This window comes from Vigna umbellata, chromosome 11 (assembly GCF_029865625.1).
Source record: "Vigna umbellata cultivar VRB3 chromosome 11, Vumbellata_1.0, whole genome shotgun sequence".
NCBI lineage: Eukaryota > Viridiplantae > Streptophyta > Magnoliopsida > Fabales > Fabaceae > Vigna > Vigna umbellata.
The window spans coordinates 32,598,568-32,617,905 of record NC_142175.1 but is presented as its reverse complement, the minus strand read 5'-3'; the positions used below and the strand labels follow the sequence as shown (position 1 = coordinate 32,617,905).

Sequence of the window (19,338 nt, the reverse complement as noted above, 5' to 3'; positions counted from 1 at the left end):
ATTTCAATTTTATACACAATTCAAAATTAATAAGATACTTGTCATATTTATTTTTCATGTTTTCTTTTTTAATTTTGTTTTTTTAATACTATTTAGTATGTTTTTTTTTAAATAAGATAATATAATTATTTTATCAATATTGTTAAGACATAGTTATTGTAATATTTATTATTTATGTCATGCGGATCAACTTTAATTATAATGTATCATTTATTATTCATAATAATTTTTATTATAGCGACCTGTTACCATCACTTTAATAGAAGAGATTATACATTAATTTAATTTTAAAAGTAATGCAACCAAATTGAACAGACTCATGATGATAAAATTGAGAAAATCATGGTAATTCTGTCACAAAAGAGCGTATTCAGCCTAAAAATAAATATATTTGATTTGATTTGATTTTCTTCAATTTTTGTGGTGCACACTCCTTGCAGTGGAATATTCTGTCTTACTTACACGTCTTTTGCAGCAGTAGAGTAATACAATGACAGTACAAACAAGGAAATCTTACTTTTGATTTCTGTCATCTGATTATCATTGGAGGCTCTGATTTCTGTCATCTGATTATCATAGGAGGGGAAACTTAGCCAAAGTTGTAGTCTTTTTTTGTAATTTTGATTAGTGTTGTTCAAATGGCTTCCATTGTTGCAAGCTTGTTGCCACCATTGCTGCTCCCATCTAGAAATTCACACCCAGGAACCTTCCCAACTTTCCCTGTTTCTCTTCCTTCAGGTAACCCTTTGCTTTTATTTTGCTTTTCTTTCAATGTTGAGATTTGTTCTCCCTCAGACAGCAGAGGGTTTTTAATTTTTCAAGCATACTTGGTTTAACTCAAAGTGGAATCCTTGAGAAGATGAACTGGGAAGTTTAGTTTCAAATAGAAAATTTTGATTATGTAGAAGGTATTCATAAAGGAGAAATAATTAGGTTTTCCTCTCTGCATAGTTACTGTGGTCAAATGATATCATTGCATTGCCAAGGTTGAACTGTAAAATCACCTGCATATGTTTGGAACTTGGCAATTGTCTGTCTGTGGAAATTAAGATTTAACTGGAAATCTCAGTGTAAGTGATTTTTTGGCATGATTATGCACTCTGGCACCGTGTACAACTCATGAGATTTTCGCATCAGGTTCTATTCTGCCATGAAAGTCGTTGGTGCATAATGTATGTTACTTGTATACTTTTCATACATAAAGGGGTCAATTTTGATCTACATTGGCTTACTGTTGCGTGAAAAAAATTGCTAACTTATTGATTACATACAACTTCTTCTGATTTGTTTTAGAGCGTGAATTCAAGTTTAAGTCCAAGTTCTACATTGAATAGAAATGAAAAAGTATAATACTTTGGGGAAAGACCCCTTAACCCATTGTTTTAAAGTTTTTGGTAGAGAGTGGTTTCAATCCCTTATGTGGTTGGACTCAGATGTTATTGATACTGTGTGGTCCCTTCTGTTGGAGAGAGAGTGTGTCAGCATGGAAGGGACTCACCTAAGGAGAGATTATTAGAATCCAAGTGTGAGTCCAATTGTTTGTATCATTTATGTATCACATTCTTGATTTTCGTTATGCTTACATCACAGGGAGACAGAGCAATGTTTCTTTGGTTGTGAAGGCTTCCGGGGGAAGTTCTGAATCTTCAACTTCCCTTACTGTTTTTAAGTCCGTTCAGAATGTTGTGAGTTACTCCTCTCACTCTTATCCATCTTGTCCCTCTTTTAAAGTGACACAGAAGGTACTATATACCTATGCTACTGTTTACTGGTTTTGAAACAGTGGGATCAACCTGAAGACCGTCTGGGACTTTTTGGGTTGGGATTTGCAGCTGTAGCAGCGTTTTGGGCGTCAACAAATTTGGTTGCGGTAACCTTTTCCACTTTCAGTGTTTTGGAATGAATACATGATTGAATTTTTTTGGATATGATGACATAGTATTAGATATTTCATGATCTGACAGCTATGCAACTTTTCTTAAAATGTGTAGGATACAGTAGTTTGCTACTGGATACAGTTGAAATTTGATAAGGCATAATAAATATATAATTGTCATAATTTTAGATCATTGTTAACTACTCATTTGCTTATTGCCTAGAGGTAAGAGTAGAGAGATTTCAGACTTATTCTGTTCTCGAGAGTCATCCGAGGATAATTTCTATTTTTGGGTCACAAAGAGACACTGTTTCTATATTTCTATCTTATGTACACTTTTATGTTCCGTATCTAGTTGTATTAGATTTTCATAACATTTTTTATAGGTTTGGATACTCCATTGATATGCATTGGTAAAAATTGTGATGCAAGTGCAAGTGCTTCATAGCGCATGGGCTGATATGGCCACTGCTACAAAAAATTGGTCTGATGGTAGAAGAACAAATCCATTTGGGTTATGTGTTGGAAGTTCCACATCAACTAGAGATAAGATCAATTTAGAGTATATAAATGGATGCATAATTTTGTGGGATTGAGTTAGACTTAAACTCCACCTCTTAACAAGTTATAACAGTTGATCCACAAATAAATCTTTACTAAAGATTTGAAAAGCTCTTTTAAGTGAAAACTGCTTCACAATGACATTCCTTCCTTTTTTGATTTGGCTGTTGAACCTGTACATATTTTTACTATGAAAAGCAACTGTTCGTGGACTTTATTCAAAGGTTTGCACCCTACTGATTTTGTTTTTGTCATTTTTGTTTGCAGGCCATTGACAAATTACCACTTTTCCCAGCTGTATTTGAATTAATTGGAATATTTTACTCTGTTGTAAGCGCTGTGCTGCATAATTGACGTGTGTTTCTATTAATGTCAGTTATTATAATTTGGCAAATAATGCAAGCTTTTTCCTTTTATTTCAGTGGTTTACTTATCGCTATCTCGTATTCAAGCCTGACCGGTAAGCATATTGGTCCCCTTTACTCTGATTTTCATCATCACTTTGCTTAATATTAAGCACATACAAGATTAAGACCCCTGATCTCATTAAAAAAATTGTGTAAAGTAAAAGAAAAATTTGAAATGGATTACATTTACAGTAAAAGGCCTATTGACCACTATATTGATTAATACTGTCATAAACTGGTGGTGATTAACTACATAATAAAGAGATTAATCTCACATAGTGAAGGTTTTCTTTTTATAAATTAGCCCTTCACTGATTTTTTTCAAGTGAAATCCCAGTGAAAAGGTTTAGCTTCTAGAGCACTCAGTTTGGAAGCAGCTTCACTTGATTTTTTCTGATTACAGGGAAGAGCTTTTTCAAATCCTGAACAAGTCAGCAACAGATATCTTGGGCCAGTAAAATGTGCTACCAAAATGCTATGCTAGATTGGAAGGGAAAAGCTAGTTAAGGAGAGGGAGGGGAAAGAGGGCTTTGACTGTCATCACTCCTATGCAAATTTCAATGCATGGATTAACTATATGTTTAAAGATCAGTACATTATTACATCAATGAATTAAAGCTTACTTTTTGGTGCTGGGTTAGCTTCTTTGCATATAATTTTTAATGAAGTTCCCTTGAGCATAAAACTAATAAGAGTAATACTACCCTAAGTAATGCCCAGAAAAAAGGAATTGTTCACTTGAGCGTGCAGCAATCAATAGGTGAAGAACAGGGTTTTAAAAGATGGTCTATGTTTGATCACAATTTTAGCCACTGTGACTGTTTTGTAAGCATTCAATATTGCAACAAAATCGCCAGTGTCTAATTTAGTTGAACAAGTATATAATATGAGGGGTTGACCTAGAGATCAGGTAACTTACACTTACAGTTATAGGGACTATCTATCTTCTGAGATGTATCAATTTTTTTATTCATTTACTTTAAAGCTATCATTTTTCTACCTTTTTTATCTTCCTTACGCTTCAAATTCCTTCTATGTCAAACAATGAATTCGCAGTCATAGATGGGGTTGAGGTGTTTGTCAGCCAATTGATAAGGCTATTGCCCATTTGCCAACTTCCACCAACATGTGTTCATAATTTCAGCAAAAAGAAAAGAAAATCATTTGGTTCTTTATTCAAACAATGCCATCATCCACCTAGGTGGGTTGGTTAAGGATTGTGTGCTTTGCCTTTGCCTAACAATACCAACCTTGATTATGTCAAACTTGTTTATTTATGTATTCTTAAAAATTAACGTGTTGTGTCTGATAAATGCTTCTGTAATTTTCTGCGGTAAAAATATTGTTGTGTCTGATAGATTCATAAAACCAGGAGACTTATTCTATCCTAATCCTTATGAACTCCCATAACATAACCCAAATACATTAAGATTTTTGCTATAAATATGAAAAAGAAGAAGGAAGACACTAGAATAGTTTTGTCTGAGAAATAAAAGCACTTATTGGATCACGTGTAATTAGCTTATGAAGTCATTATTCTTAATTCTAAATAGTATTTTGGCATCTGCAAAAGGAAATGCTTGTTTTTTATATAATTAATATTTATAACTAATTATATTTTGAGTATATACTGAATTATTTAAATTGTGATGTAAGATTTTATTTATTAATAATGTTTACAAAATTGAAATTGAGTGATAAAAGAAAAAAAAAATGATAGATTGAAAGTAAATAGAGCAAAAATATTAATTATGCATATAACAATAAAATAAGAGTAGTTTGAGCTAGTTACATTTTTTCATGACTAATTATGAAAACAATGCATGAAATATGTATTTTAATGAAATAAAACAACATTACAAATGAAATTTGATTAAATAGTAATATTAATTTCTCACATTTTGAAGCTCTCCCAATGTTTAGTAGAGAAAAACAAAATGAAGAAAAAGAAAACAACTTAAAAAAAAAAGACCCTTAATTTATATGTTTACTCCTCTTCGATCAAACAAGGAAAAAAACTGTTATCTGCAATCTTTTTTTCTCTCTTCATTGTTTGTTCTGTCGCGAAACTCGCACTGAATATTGTAGCAAGCAAATGCAAATGAAATCCTAGCCAAATTTGGAGTCTTCTTCTACTTCTTCGTAAGCACATGATATCAGAAACAAACACCAGAACCTTAGAATCTGCCACATGTACAAAATTTTGTTCTACTTTTTTCTTTTTTGTATCACACTTAACTTGCATGTGCTTCATTATGCATATGCGTATATGTAGACATGTGTGCGAAATCTATGGTGGGTTTATTCTTTTGCTACGACTGCGTCACCTACTGACACGTGCCATTGTCCTCAACTGCCATGATCACTCCTCACTCTTTTTTTCCCTTTCATTTGCATCGATCTCCCTGCATTTCTAACGCCATTCCAAATTCTTCATCTCGCACCAACGAGGTACCCACCTTCCAATTTTCTCTCTCACTTTTCATTTATTATTTTTCCTGTGTTGGGTACCATTACATTTTAGGAAAGTTTTAGCTTTTTCTGTGATTGGGATGGTCAGTTAGAGAAGTGAGCATTCTTCATTTTTGTGATTTTCTTCAAAAAAATAAACCCCTTTTGAACAAAACAAAACTGATAACGGTGAGATTTACGGGAATGACAATGTGCATGGAAAAATAATGGTAGAGGTGACATCATGTGATTGAAAATGAAGTTCTTGGGGTGTCAGATCTGAGAATTTTTCTTGCAATCTTATTATTGAGATTGGTGGGGTGTTGTGCTTGATGTTGTTGCCAGTGCCATGTGCTCCAATTCAACTGATGTTGTTGTTATGATGATGCAATAGTGTATATCAGAAGGTGCTCTCTGGCGAATTTTGAAGAAGTTATATATCGTTTTGCCATGCGGGGAAGGCAACGGGTAGCATCCAAGGATCACATACTTGGCCAGGATAAAGATGAAAATTTAGGTACCTTGGCTTTCTTTTCGTTCATGTATGTGTTTTTCTTTTTAGAATAAATGGGTTATGCGTTGATAGGGTATTTTACACTGTCAACCAATCGCACATCACTGTCTGATAATTTTGGAAGTTATAGTTAACGATGATTTGTGATTTGTTGACAGTGTAAAACTTTTTTTAGATTGCATGCGTTTAACTATTGAACTCTTCTTTTTATTACTAATACAGTTAAACTAATGTCTTGCTCGTTTACTGTTTTCTAAAATTTGTTTGTCTTCTATTGAACATTTCTAAACGGGTTTGTCTCCTGATTATTCTTTTGTTTTCTAGAACTTTTCCTCCAAAGAGCTTAAACATAACAAAAGAGAATTAAAGAACATTTCTCAACTTATAGATTTGGGATGAGAAGTTGATTGCTGAGTAGTGCCGAATTGTTTTAGGAAACAATTTCCAAAACTAGTGGGAAATCAATCATGCACTAAGTAGTTGCATTTTACAATTTAAAAAATTAGATTTCTTGAGTTCGTATTTGGGTGATTCCACGACCATGGTTCAAGTGGAGTTGGATTTAGATCCCTTAACAAGTGTTGAATTCAAACTTTGTGGATGAAGAAAACTTGCTTTGGAGGAGAGACCCCACAATAGGTTGTATATCAGCAAAACTAGTAGATACTTTACACTAATGTCGTGGTAATCCAAAAGAGATATAAAATGTGTTCAAATTGGATACAGCAGTGGAGACTGAACTCAACTTTCAGGCAAAAATGGAAATGGCTACTTCAAATCAATTCAGCCATAGTATCTTTATTACATAGTATATATTACATAATCATGTATGTTTTTCTGTGCTTCTTTTGAATCTTGCAGATGAATATACATACTTTTTTCCTGAAAGGACAGTGAGTGAATTTATATTTTGATGAGTATTGATTCATGTAGCGTATTGGGTGACACATTTTAACACCCAATTTCACTTACGAGCTTGTGAAATTTGGTTTGACATTGATATGTACACACTGATAACATTGCAAAACATGGTCAATAATATAATTAAGAACAATAAAAAAAGTAAACTAACAGTGAGCTTGTGTGTAATCTAAATTATTATTCTCTCTATAGGGAGAGGGAATGACAAAGAAGTGTTTAATGTTTTTTTGGTAATTTTCTATATGCCAATTGGAGAAATTGGTTTTTTTGTAACAGTAACTCCAATGCCAAAATCTTAACATAAGTCTTAAATATAAGCACTAGGCCTTGAAAGATATATCCATTGGAGTTGGTTGATGTGTTCTTAGAATTAAGAGCTAGGTCTCAAATAAGAGCCAGGTCTCAAATAAGACACTAAGTCTATAATATATAAACTACATCTGTATTAAATTAATACTTAAATAAAAAAAATTAATATTATGAATGTTCAAAAAGTGAAGTGCAAAAAATGATTTATAAAAATGTAGAATGCTTATAAATCCCATTATTGGTGCAAATACTGTAAAACACTAGCTTAGGAGTGATGTGGCTTGTGGACATTTAACGTGAAATAAAATCCTTTGCAAGTTACTTGAAAGAACTTCCGTTGAAGATGCTATAATGATATCACTGACAGAAGAATTTCGTTCATCATAGCTTCAGTGCGTATACAGAATGCCAAACCATGTTGGTGGCACTCTTTTCGGCATGTACTAGTGGCTTCTCTTTCTTCCTTCTTGTATGGATACCATATTGGGTATGTTCTTTTATACCAAAGTTTGATTCACATTCATTCTTCTTGCATGTATAAAATATCTTATTTTCTTACTGCTATTGCCAATGCAGAGTAGTGAATGAAACATTAGAGAGCATTTCTATAGATCTTGGATTTAGTGGGAATACAATAGCAGAAGGTAGTTCATCTTAGTTTGATGACAAACATTAATGTTTTTATCATGTTTGACATCTAAATATTATCTACTTCCTTTTATGATGAAGGTCTTGTAGTAAGTGTATGTTTAGGAGGTGCTTTTGTTGGATCTCTGTTCAGTGGATGGATGGCAGATGGTGTTGGGCGTAAAAGAAGTTTCCAGTTGTGTGCTTTACCTATGATAATTGGGGCTGGGATGAGGTATCAGCTACATAAGTTAAATTATTGTCTCTTTCATTACTTGTGTCACCTTGCCTTCTTGTGCAATAAAATTTGCATTTTATTGGTACAACTGATGCACAAAAGCTATATTGTGTGTGCGTAAACCACAGTTTTTTGAAAGGCTAATTTTCTTCTATCCGGTTTCATTTTTTTTTGAGTTTGGACTTCCTTGTTCCTTACTTTGTGGGAACTGCGTAATGTTAACAAACTAGACTAGCCTTGTTTCTTCAGTGAAAAAAATGGTCTAATCAATTTTCTTTTATGATCACTGATAAATGACTTGAATTGGATGGTTGGAAAAGAGGGGTGAAATCCGTTAAGGGAAATGATGAAAAGCTAGGAATGGGGGATTGCATTGCAGACCCTTGAAATTGTGCAGTATTTCTATCTTTGTTTTTCTGTTTTCAGTGTGATCAAGAGGGATTTTTCCCATTGAAGATTTATAATCCATAGTTCCTTATTTTAAAATTAGACCCTGTCACAAGGATTTCAAAAGGTTTCCTATTTTCTGTCTTAAGTTTGAATTTCGGTTTTCAACTTATTGCTGGTAGAGAACTTTTAAATTATCTCTGAATGAAATCTGGAAAAGAATTTGAGAAATCACTTTACAACTTTAATAATCGTTGTTATAAAACAAAGAAGAAATCCCTTCCTCAAGCTTTTGCTTCTTTTTTTTTTTATATTTTTATTGTTAAGGTTCTCTTGCTAATTGTTTTCAAATTAATGTCATCCCATTCCGTGATGTTTTCTATAAAAAACAGAAGATAACGCAAGGGGGAAAGGGTGATGAGAAAGAAGGAGAAAAAGGTCTTCACAAACACAATAAAACAGCAGATAAAGTTATAAGCTTACTATTCACAACTTTTGCAGTGCAACAGCAAAAACTCTGTGGGGCATGCTTCTGGGAAGGTTATTTGTTGGTACTGGAATGGGACTTGGCCCACCTGTTGTAGCTCTTTATGTGGCTGAGGTATATTAGATGATATCAGCAATTTTGTTTCTCTCCAGTTTGAGATCATTGTATTTTTCGGTAGAGGTTTTTTATTCTTGGCTTAATTCCACTTGCATTTATAGGTCTCACCTCCAGCTGTTCGAGGTGCTTATGGAGCCTTAACCCAAATTGCAACATGTCTTGGACTCATGGGCTCTTTCTTTATTGGAATCCCATCAAAGGAAATAGTTGGTTGGTATGAAAAGCTATGTAGGCTTGGTGATATTTGTGAAGATATGTTTATTGGAGCCTTATAGGGCAATTCAATTTCAATTACATTTTCTGCACATATTTTTTAAAGGTTGTATTTTATGTGGAAATTGTGTACTCAGGTGGCGAATTTGTTTCTGGGTATCTGTCGTCCCTTCTGCAATGCTTGCTCTTTTTATGGAGATCTGTGCAGAGAGTCCTCATTGGCTTTTCAAGGTTATCTAATCGCCATGTGTTTAAAACTATCAAGAATTTTCAATTCCTAAGACTAATTGTCAAAACATAATTTAATGTATTTGCTTTCAACTATTTTGGATCATATTTGGGAGATTGATTACTGGACTATAAATTTTTCTATCCCAACTCTGGCCTATGGATATTTAATTATTAATTTGATCTTTTTGATGATATATAAAGTTTAATGTTGCACTTGTATATTTAAGATGGAATGAGGTAATAAAAAGTTAGGAACTATCATGTCTTATGGTTTCTAATTTATATTTCTTTTACTTTTTTGTTTAACTTGATTCTGAAGAGGGCTTTTGAAGGTCTCTTTATTTGATACCCCTTCATAGAACAATGTTTTGCTGATGTGGTGCTATTGAAAGACTACTCTTTTGTTGCCTTTTGTTTGGCTCTGTTATTTCTTTCTCTTTAAGATTGAAAACAGGAGATTCCGGGTTTCCTTCTCCCAATGCTTAATTCCCTTTTTTAAAATAATAAATAAATATACCCTTTCTGATGTCTATTTTGTAACTTTTTTATTGACTATCTGTATTTTTTGTTTTTTAAGTAGAGTACCAAGGGTCTCATCCTCCCCTTTGTCTATTTTTGTTTTGTATTTATTTCCTTTTTTAATTGATTAGGTTCATTTTTCTACACAAACACTTATATTTCTTTTATTTTGTTCAGATAGGAAGAACCACTGAAGCTGAAGCTGAGTTTGAGAAGCTGTTGGGAGGAGTACATGTGAAATCTGCAATGGTTGAACTGTCAAAGGCTGACAAAGGTGATGCATCTGATACAGTCACACTTTCAGATTTAATTTGTGGCCGCTATTTCAGAGGTACATGACTACACATCTTAATATTTTATTCTAATGGAACAGTAGTGTATCTTTATAGGCTAGCTTAATCATATAAAAAATTCTAAAATCATTTGTTTTGCAGTAGTATATAGTTGTTTGTGTCTTTTTTTATAGTTGCTAAATCACTAAATGCATTTTGCAGTGATGTTCATTGGCTGTGCGCTTTTTGGGTTGCAGCAGCTATCCGGCATAAATGCTGTTTTTTACTTCTCTTCAACTGTCTTTGAAAGTTTTGGTGTGCCATCTGATATTGCAAACGCGTGTGTAGGAATCTGCAATTTAGTGGGTATTGTTTCGCTTATCTCCTTTATTTTTGTTTATTTGTTGATTTGCAATTGCTTTTTATTCCTCTCAACCTTCTCGTGTAACTTCTTCAGGGTCTGTTATTGCAATGATTCTCATGGATAAACTTGGAAGGAAATTGCTTCTCCTGGGTAGCTTTCTGGGCATGGTAGGAAGAAAAATGAAAGTTGTCCCTTTGTTGAATGAATCTCTTCTAAACTTGAATATCACTTGAACAAAATTTCATAAGACATGTTTTTAGAAAATTCAAATTAAACTGTAGCCGTCTACTATTCAGTAATTACTTTAACTATTAATTTATTGGATTCCACATGAATTAACTTCCACGAGAATTAGGAAGGCACCATATCCATTCAGCTTCCAAACAATACTTTTGGACACCAAATTGCTAAGTTTCAAAGCCATGCAACATAACTCCCATTTGAAGGTCTGTAAAAATGGACAGAGAATGTGTTAGACAATTAAAAGTATATGTGAGGAGGAATAAAAGGGGAGAAAATTAGAGGTGGGAAGAGAGGTTAGTCTGTTAGAGGAGAGAGAAAGTATAAATAAACAAACAGAATAGAGGGAGAGGATATCAGATATTTTTCCTTTTGGGTATAGACTGGACCTCTTTGCCAGTGGAGGAAGGGAGGCTTCCTTGGGAGATCATTACTTGTATTTTCTTCTTTCTATACATTACAGATTGAATAAAATACATATACATACAGTTTCTTGCCTGCTGTTGAGTGCATGAGTGGGAAGAGAAGCTACTGTTTTGGTTCCCTGAATAAAGGAACCTAACAGAATGTAACTGGAATTGAGGACAATGAAACCTGAAAATGGGAAATGGGAAAGTTTTCCGTATAGTTTTTGGGGATTTAGCTAGGGTCTACTTGGTTATTGGGAAGATAAAAGGTTCAAATAATGAAATTATCTTTCTTGTATTGGAATAATGTCCAAATATATGCAAGAGGATAGTTTCTCTATCATGATTTTGCGACTGAAATGTAGCACCATGAAGTTAGGGATTAGGATTGAGTCTATATTTTCATAGCTAGTGAAAGAAAGATAAAAATACTAGCTTAGTTAGATTAGTCAAGAAAAATACACTCATAAAATTTGTATCAATAGCAACCATCCAAATTAAGGCTTGATTATTTAACCAGAATCTCCTGTAGATTTCGTTGAAAATTGACTATGCAACCAAATTTTTGTGCTCAATATATAGCCAATTGCTTTCAATTCATAAGTTACTTCCTTATTGTTAAGTAAACTTTAAACCTAACTCAATCCTACAAAACCGATTCTATAAAATCGATTTATAAGGTGAGGTTTGCACTTACATACACTCTAAATTGATCTTATCTTTAGTCGACGTGAGTTCTAACACTTGTTTTCCCTTTTAGCAAGCTCACCAATAGTATGATTTCATTTTTGAACTCTGGTATCTTGGGTTTTCCTACACTAATTAGTGAAGAAATCTAAGCTATTCTATGATGCAGTTTAAAAGTTGGATTTCTGTCCAATTATTACATTTCATACTAATTTTCATAAGCTACGTGATGAGAATTATATAACCTGATCTTTGCCCATTTTCTTGTTTAGGCGTTAACAATGGGTCTACAAGCCTTTGCTGCAAGTTCTTTTGCATCAGGATTTGGAGCAATGTATCTGTCTGTCGGTGGCATGTTACTGTAAGTGATCAGAAATTCAACTTGCATTTGTTGGAAGGCGGGTTTGGTGCTGGGGTGCACCCCCCTTTATATTTAGCAAATCTTTTTCTGAAATTCATAACCTGTGTCCTTAGTTTGTCACTATCAGATGCACAAGTATATATGTGTGTGTATATATATATATATATGTGATAATAATTGGCTAACGTAGATTTCAATCTCATTTTATCCACAGAATCACATACAAATGAATCTAATGCAGCTTTTCGAATATTAGCCATACTTTGAAAAGTTTGCTTTATTTATGTAAAAATGGATTTCTGCATTGATTGTTGGACACCTTGTGAATCTGAAAAGATACCTACTTCCTTTGTTTGACTGTCAAACTACTGAACAAGTTATAAATCTCTGTGAATTTGACAGTGCATGTTTCATTGTATATGTTGCTAAATGTGAAATGGACAACACAGGTTTGTGATGTCATTTGCTTTTGGCGCTGGTCCAGTTCCTTGTCTTGTCATGTCTGAAATGCTACCCGGCAATATTAGAGCAAAGGCAATGGCCATTTGCCTGGCTGTGCATTGGGTAACTGCCTTCTCAAGTTTTCTTATACATCTTAACTTTCCAAAGTATTTAACTTGTTTTGAACTTTTGACATACTTATGAACTTGAAATCTACTGATGTGCAATCTTTAGCCATGTTTAACTATGTTAATGGTAGTAAATATTGTATGATGTTTACATTTTAAAACTAAACTCTGTTTAAATATTTGAGTTATCTGTGTACTTGTATTAAGAAAGATTCTTTTAGGTCTGAATTTGACCTTTTGAGGTAAGAGAAAATTGGTAAGTTGACATCATATTCTACTTAGAATCACTTTGACATTTTCTCTAGTTCAGTTCAATAGCAGCTGCATCAGAAACAATATACATGTTTGAAGGAAGTTTTGGCCTTTCACATTATATCAGTTTCATTTGGTTTTGCTCCTCCAATATTACCATGTTCTCTAAGATTGTAAACATTTCTTTTAACAGATGATAAACTTCTTCGTGGGTCTATTCTTCTTGCGCTTGCTGGAGCTAATTGGGGCTCAACTCCTGTATAGTATTTTTGGTTCATTTTGTTTGGTAGCGGTGGTTTTTGTGAAGAAATATATTCTGGAAACAAAAGGGAAGTCGCTTCAGGAAATTGAAATTGCACTTCTTGCACAAGAGGCAAGCTAAACAAACTAAAGAGGTCTCATGACAAGGTATAATCATATTTTAACTTAGGTTGAAAGTTCTGCATCGACTAAAGATAAAATCAATTTATAGTATATATATATAAATGGATGTAAATCTCACGTTACAAATTGGTTTTACAAATTGGTTTTACAAATTGGTTTTACAAATTGGTTTTACAAATTGGTTTTACAAATTGGTTTTACAAATTGGTTTTACAAATTGGTTTTACAAATTGGTTTTACAAATTGGTTCTGTAGAACTGAGTTAGACTTAAAATCCAAATCTTAACAATTCAGTACATAATTCAAATAATTTAAATGGTTTTCAGAGTATTAATCTGCTTGTGATTCTTTCTCTCACTGGTTTGCAGGAAAATCTGTGCTTTTGTTGCTGGGGGTCAAGTTTTTAGAGACTTTGATCATCTCATGCTATATTTGATTCTTTGTTCGGGTGCTCACTGAAAGGCATATGTAAATTTTAGAGTTACTTTTGTCAGTCAAATGGTGAACACATTACAGTTGATACTTTTGGGACAATGTAATTCTAATTACATAACTGATATCACAGTTTTGCTTTCATATGAAAATGACATGGTAAAAGTAAACCAAACCGATGATTTTATTTCAGCAAGAAGCTAGTTGTTCTATATATGTGTGTGTCCGAGAAAAATATATAATCACTTTTTTTTAAAAAATAATTATATATATATATGTATATATATATATATATATATATATATATATATATACACACACACACGTATGTGTGTTGATAAACATCAATAACAAATATTTGACTTGATCATAATTTCGGTATCAGAATTTCATTTTTACTATTTATTATTTAATTTTTTAATTATATGTAATTATTTTCAGTAAAATATTCATATGTTTTCTCTGAATTTGGTACCAGTCCCTTCATTTTGTACACCAAGAATATTTAACGTTATCTCTCAGTCTCACACTCCACGAATATTTTAGACGTTATCTCTCAATCTCACATTGTCATGTCTATAGCAATAAATACCTATAACAAAGTTATGGATCAAAATTATTTAAAAAGAATCAAATTATGGATGACTAAAAATTAAGAAAACAAAAATATTAAAAAATCTAGGAACAAAATTACACGTGTTGCAAAATACAGGATTCAAATTACAAATATAAAAGGTAGTAGTATGGTTTATCTAAATGGCATAACTAATATAAAGAGGGTACAACATAATTGACTGATCAATAATAATATGTTTGAATGATTGTAAAACCCTGAATTTGATTTCTGTTTATGGATAAAACAATGTCGTAGCTAATTCATTCTTATGGAACGAGATTAACCTATGAGAGCTATCAAAGGTACATTTATTGAGGTTGTTGTGTCATAAATTTAGCTTGAGAGAGTTTTAGAAACGATATACATATCTTTTTATATTTATTTGTTTTTATTTAAGTATAAAATTTTTTTTATAAGTATTTTATTTTTATAATATACGTGAAATAGATGTAAATGTGTTGACCTATTATTACTTAATAATTTATTAAGAAAAAAGATATTTTGACACATATTTGTTAAAAACATTTTTACGGTAAGTGATCTAGGTGGTTATAGTCTCTCTAAAAAGTTGGCTGTGGAGGGATACCTATACATAATTATTTAACAAGTTTAAAAAGTTCATTAACATAATTAATTGAACAAATTGTTTCATCAACTAAAAACAATTGTGTACTGTCACCTATAAAATCAAGAAATAACATTCAGTCTGTTAATCTTTACCATGTCTGAATTAAGTAAATTTTTCTGTGTTGAGTCAAATTAAGACGCAGGCTCCATTCTTAATAGTGTCTTTTCGTCAATTCCTTTAAGTTTAAGCCGTGTAACCATATTCCTTCGAAATTCAAAAACTTTGATTTTTCATATTGTGTGAATATAATTCTAAAAACATCATACGAGTTTATCCATGGTCAGCATTGTTTATTTATTTATTATTTTAAATCTAACAAAAAAATAACATGTTTTTGTTAAAATATTATGAAAGAAATTTATTTTATCATATGAAAGGCCATCCGCTACCTCTAAAAACACAGCATGTGGCAGCATATAAACCGTGTTTGTGTAGAGAGAATAGAAGTTGTTGCAGCCAAACATGTTGTTAGGTTGAATGGGTAGACATCACTGAGCATTGATTCGGAGGCTATGATGTTGTCCCTTTCCATTGCTTTCCAATGTGCTATTACTGTTTCAAACCTTTCCCAGATAACATCTCAATTCAATGCAACTTGTTGTTTCCACTTATTCCAATCAAACTTTCAATTTTTAGTTATACTCATCTTTTATGACTTTAATTAAAATGTAATAATAATTTATTTACAAATCCCTTTGTTATTTATTTAGTTTTATGATTTTATTGAAACAAAAAAAACAGATTATCTTCATATAAGAATTGTTTGAAAAAAACAAGAGTCAAAATCTATCTGAAGACCGATGCAACTTAAAGTTGTGAATAGCAAGTTTATAACTTTATCTCCACTTTTATTGTGATTGTGATCACTTTTTTGTTCCTTCTTTCTCATTTTCTCGGAAGTTATCTATTTTTTTTCGTTTCTTTTAGAAAATGATGTTGAATGAGGTGACAATAATTTGAAAACAATTAGCAACAGAAAATTAATAATAAAAATATTGAAAAACAAATATTGAGGAAAAATTGTCCCCTAACTAATAATTAGGGACTGTAAAGTATTCCATTGGGTTGTACATGATAAGCTTGTTATTTATTTTAGGGTTAAATATGTTTTTAGTCCCTAAACTATTGGCCATTTTTGGTTTACGTCCCTCTTCCAAAGTAAGGTACACTTTAGTCCTCATACTTTTCGAAACTTTGGTTTTAGTCCTCTAAAACTAACACCGTGAAAATAATGCTGACGTGGCTAACGGTAGACTGACAGAGTTCTTTATTTTTCAGCTTTTCTTCCTTTCTCTCTCCCTCGGATTATGTTACGATGACCCTTACTGTTCAACATCATTGCCTCCATCAGCCATTTCAACCTTGCCCCCAAACCCCTTCCCGCCGCTGCTCTTTCCGACGCTTCTTCCTCCGAAACCACTGCCGAAAAACGACGCTTTTGGTAAAGGATCAATGTGGAATATAAATGCAAGGGAAAGTTAATACTGGTATCTGTATTAAATTCAATTTGGTTCTGTTACTGCTGTATAATATTTGGCTTTTTCATGCACTAAACCACTTTTTAATTTTACATTCCCCCTTTTCACATTTCAAGTTAAATTTCAGTATTTGATTTAGAGTTGCTGATATGATGCAGAAATATATATGCATTGGATGTTTTGCTAACTTTGTAAAAAATTGCAGAATAATCAAAACATGGCTAATTTTGAGAATGACAAGCGCCCAATGTTGTCGGATACAGATGCACAACCATACGATGAACCTTCGGATTCTAAATTCCGAAGGATGGTAACCAGGACTCAAAGCGCTTCAATTTCTATTCCCATGAGTTCCTTGGAGTCATACGAGAAAGAAACTAGCCTTGCGGGACATACTGGTCCACTTCTGAGCAAGAGAAAAACACCCTATATGCATATGAGTGGTCCATTATATGCTACCACTGGAACTGGAAATCTTTTGCAGAAGCATGTTGTATCGGGAAACAAAGCAGATGACAGAAAAACAGATAATTTTTCTACTCTCCATGGCTCAAGTTCAAATTACCAAAATAGTGACTATGATAGAAAAAATGAACACTTACTAAGGTCTGGGCAACTGGGAATGTGCAGGTGCGTCGGTGGATCCGTTCTGGTTCCCGGCGGCGGAAGTTGGGTGGAAGACGGAAGGAAGAGAGAGAAGGAGAGAAAAAGTGAGAAACACTTCAAAAAAAAATCGTGTGTCAGAGAACCGTTAGCCACGTCAGCACATTTTTAACGGTGTTAGTTTTCGAGGATTAAAACCAAAGTTTCGAAAAGGATGAGGACTAAAGTGTACCTTACTTTGGAAGATGGACGAAAACCAGAAATGGCCCATAGTTTAGGGACTAAAAACATATTTAACCCTTTATTTTATTATTAATTGAATATCTATTTAAAAAATAATCACAAGTATTTTAAAACTTACAAGTATCTATAACTATCAAAATTTAAAAAAAAATATTTTATAAACTTTTTATATAAAATTTAAAAAATATAAATTAAGTTAAATATAAATTAAAATTTAATTTCAAATAAATCTAACCTAATAAAATATAAAAAATTATTTTTAAATAAATTTAATCTAATAAAATATAAATTAGTTTTTATTTTAATTAAATTTAACTTAATAAAATATAATTTAATTTTTTTACAAATAAGTGATACGAATAATATGATATCGTATAAATCATTTAAAAAAAATTAAAATATTTGTTATTTATAAATAATAAATATCAAAAAATAATATATATATATATATATATATATATATATATATATGTATATATATATGTAAATAATAATTATATGTCACAAATATCTTCTATCACAAATATTGTGGTATATGTAATTAACACTTATCTGTTCTCAAAGTTATTTTCTTTTGATTTATATAAATATTATCATGGAGATCTAATGAGCAACACATGAATACATATAATAATAAAAGATATAAAATTCTACCAATGTTTTTCATTAGTTTTATCACGAAAAAAAATTAAAATGAACTATCTTAAAAAAACTAAATGTGCTTCTCAAAAGTTATGAGACTAAATGAAAAATGAAAAAACGAGCAAAGTATTTTTTTTATATACTAATGAAACACGGTTACATAAGAAAAAAGAATGAGGAAATAAATAAAGAAAAAAAAATAGTTTGATGTGAATGAAATAAAAGATTTCTTCTTCAAAATAAAAGGATATAAATTAGAAAAAAATAGAGGTGATTTTTTTTTTATTAATTTTCTATTTCTTACAAACTAATCAAGAGTTATTCGATTTCTTGCTTATATCTTTTCCTCTATTTTTTTTGTCTTTATTTTATTTTTCTAATAAAATACTGTAATATATATATATTATAAAATTTAACTAACTCATCTCCCTCCCACATATATAAAATGATTTATTATACATTTTTTTTGGCAAAGCTAAAAAATATAATAGACATATGTTGACTAACTCAATCTTATTTAATATTATTATTTTAAAATTTGTTCTTATTAAAATTTAGATGTATAATTGAAAATAATTTGTAAAACGTATTTCTTCATTTTATAAAATTAAAAATATTAAATAAACTTCTAAATACTCTTAATCAGTGTGAAGTTAAGTATTTTTATTTTTATTTTCATTGCATGAATATTTCGATAATTTTATTTATATTTGAGATTTGAAGTAGTATTATTCTTAATTTATATAAATAATTTACTAATGTATACTTATTCGAGTCCATGATTTTCTATGGTATTGATTCGTTAATGGTTTTTTCAATTTGGGAATTAGTATCCACACACTTTGATTTATTTTTAGCGAGTTTATATGTAAAACTCATTTTACATTTATCTATATTCAGTAAATGAATATATTAAACTCCATTGTAAAATTTACTCTTTCTTTTGTTTTGGAAATGTTTTCTCCACTGAAATTTTTGGATCGCAGTTGTTCGACAAAATAAATGAACAGAGACTTTTCGTGTTGTTTATGCTTTTTTATTATAGGAATTAATTGCTATTGTTCTTTTCACTTTCATGATCATTAGATGCTAGAGTCAAGGGATCGTGATTCATTTTTTTTGTTCAATTTGGTTGTTTTCTTGTGTTATTTTTTTCTTTTTTTTGCCTTGCAGCTGTTTGGTGAAATGTGTGGCCGAAACTAAAGTTTCATTACTTTCTCTTCAACTCAGCATACAAAGTCCCTTTTTTTCCCTTAGAATGCTTTAATGGCATTTGTTTAGGTAGGTTGGAAGCAGACATTG

At 31.5% G+C, this 19,338-nt stretch overlaps 2 protein-coding genes across 3 annotated transcripts; both read left to right on the top strand.

Moving 5' to 3' along the window:
* The first annotated feature begins 484 nt into the window (after nucleotides 1-484).
* Nucleotides 485-3,484, top strand: LOC148191544 (protein CURVATURE THYLAKOID 1C, chloroplastic-like). The gene is made up of 6 exons (XM_088101470.1): nucleotides 485-738; nucleotides 1,591-1,685; nucleotides 1,784-1,870; nucleotides 2,705-2,767; nucleotides 2,860-2,897; nucleotides 3,248-3,484. The coding sequence occupies exons 1-6, from the start codon at nucleotides 639-641 to the stop codon at nucleotides 3,300-3,302; spliced, it is 438 nt and encodes a 145-aa protein (XP_087957596.1). The 5' UTR covers nucleotides 485-638; the 3' UTR covers nucleotides 3,303-3,484.
* A 1,613-nt stretch (nucleotides 3,485-5,097) lies between these two features.
* SGB1 (Major facilitator superfamily protein) lies at nucleotides 5,098-14,018 on the top strand. Of its 2 annotated transcripts, XM_088102293.1 has the most exons (15): nucleotides 5,098-5,295; nucleotides 5,690-5,812; nucleotides 7,427-7,526; nucleotides 7,616-7,683; nucleotides 7,769-7,901; nucleotides 8,793-8,892; nucleotides 8,997-9,109; nucleotides 9,246-9,339; nucleotides 10,036-10,189; nucleotides 10,353-10,496; nucleotides 10,588-10,661; nucleotides 12,101-12,189; nucleotides 12,639-12,753; nucleotides 13,204-13,418; nucleotides 13,763-14,018. In XM_088102293.1, the coding sequence occupies exons 2-14, from the start codon at nucleotides 5,746-5,748 to the stop codon at nucleotides 13,390-13,392; spliced, it is 1,440 nt and encodes a 479-aa protein (XP_087958419.1). In that variant the 5' UTR covers nucleotides 5,098-5,295; nucleotides 5,690-5,745; the 3' UTR covers nucleotides 13,393-13,418; nucleotides 13,763-14,018. The 2 variants fall into 2 exon arrangements, with proteins under 2 accessions (XP_087958419.1, XP_087958420.1); XM_088102294.1 differs by lacking the exon at nucleotides 5,098-5,295 and having other exon boundaries at nucleotides 5,672-5,812.
* Nucleotides 14,019-19,338: the final 5,320 nt, after the last annotated feature.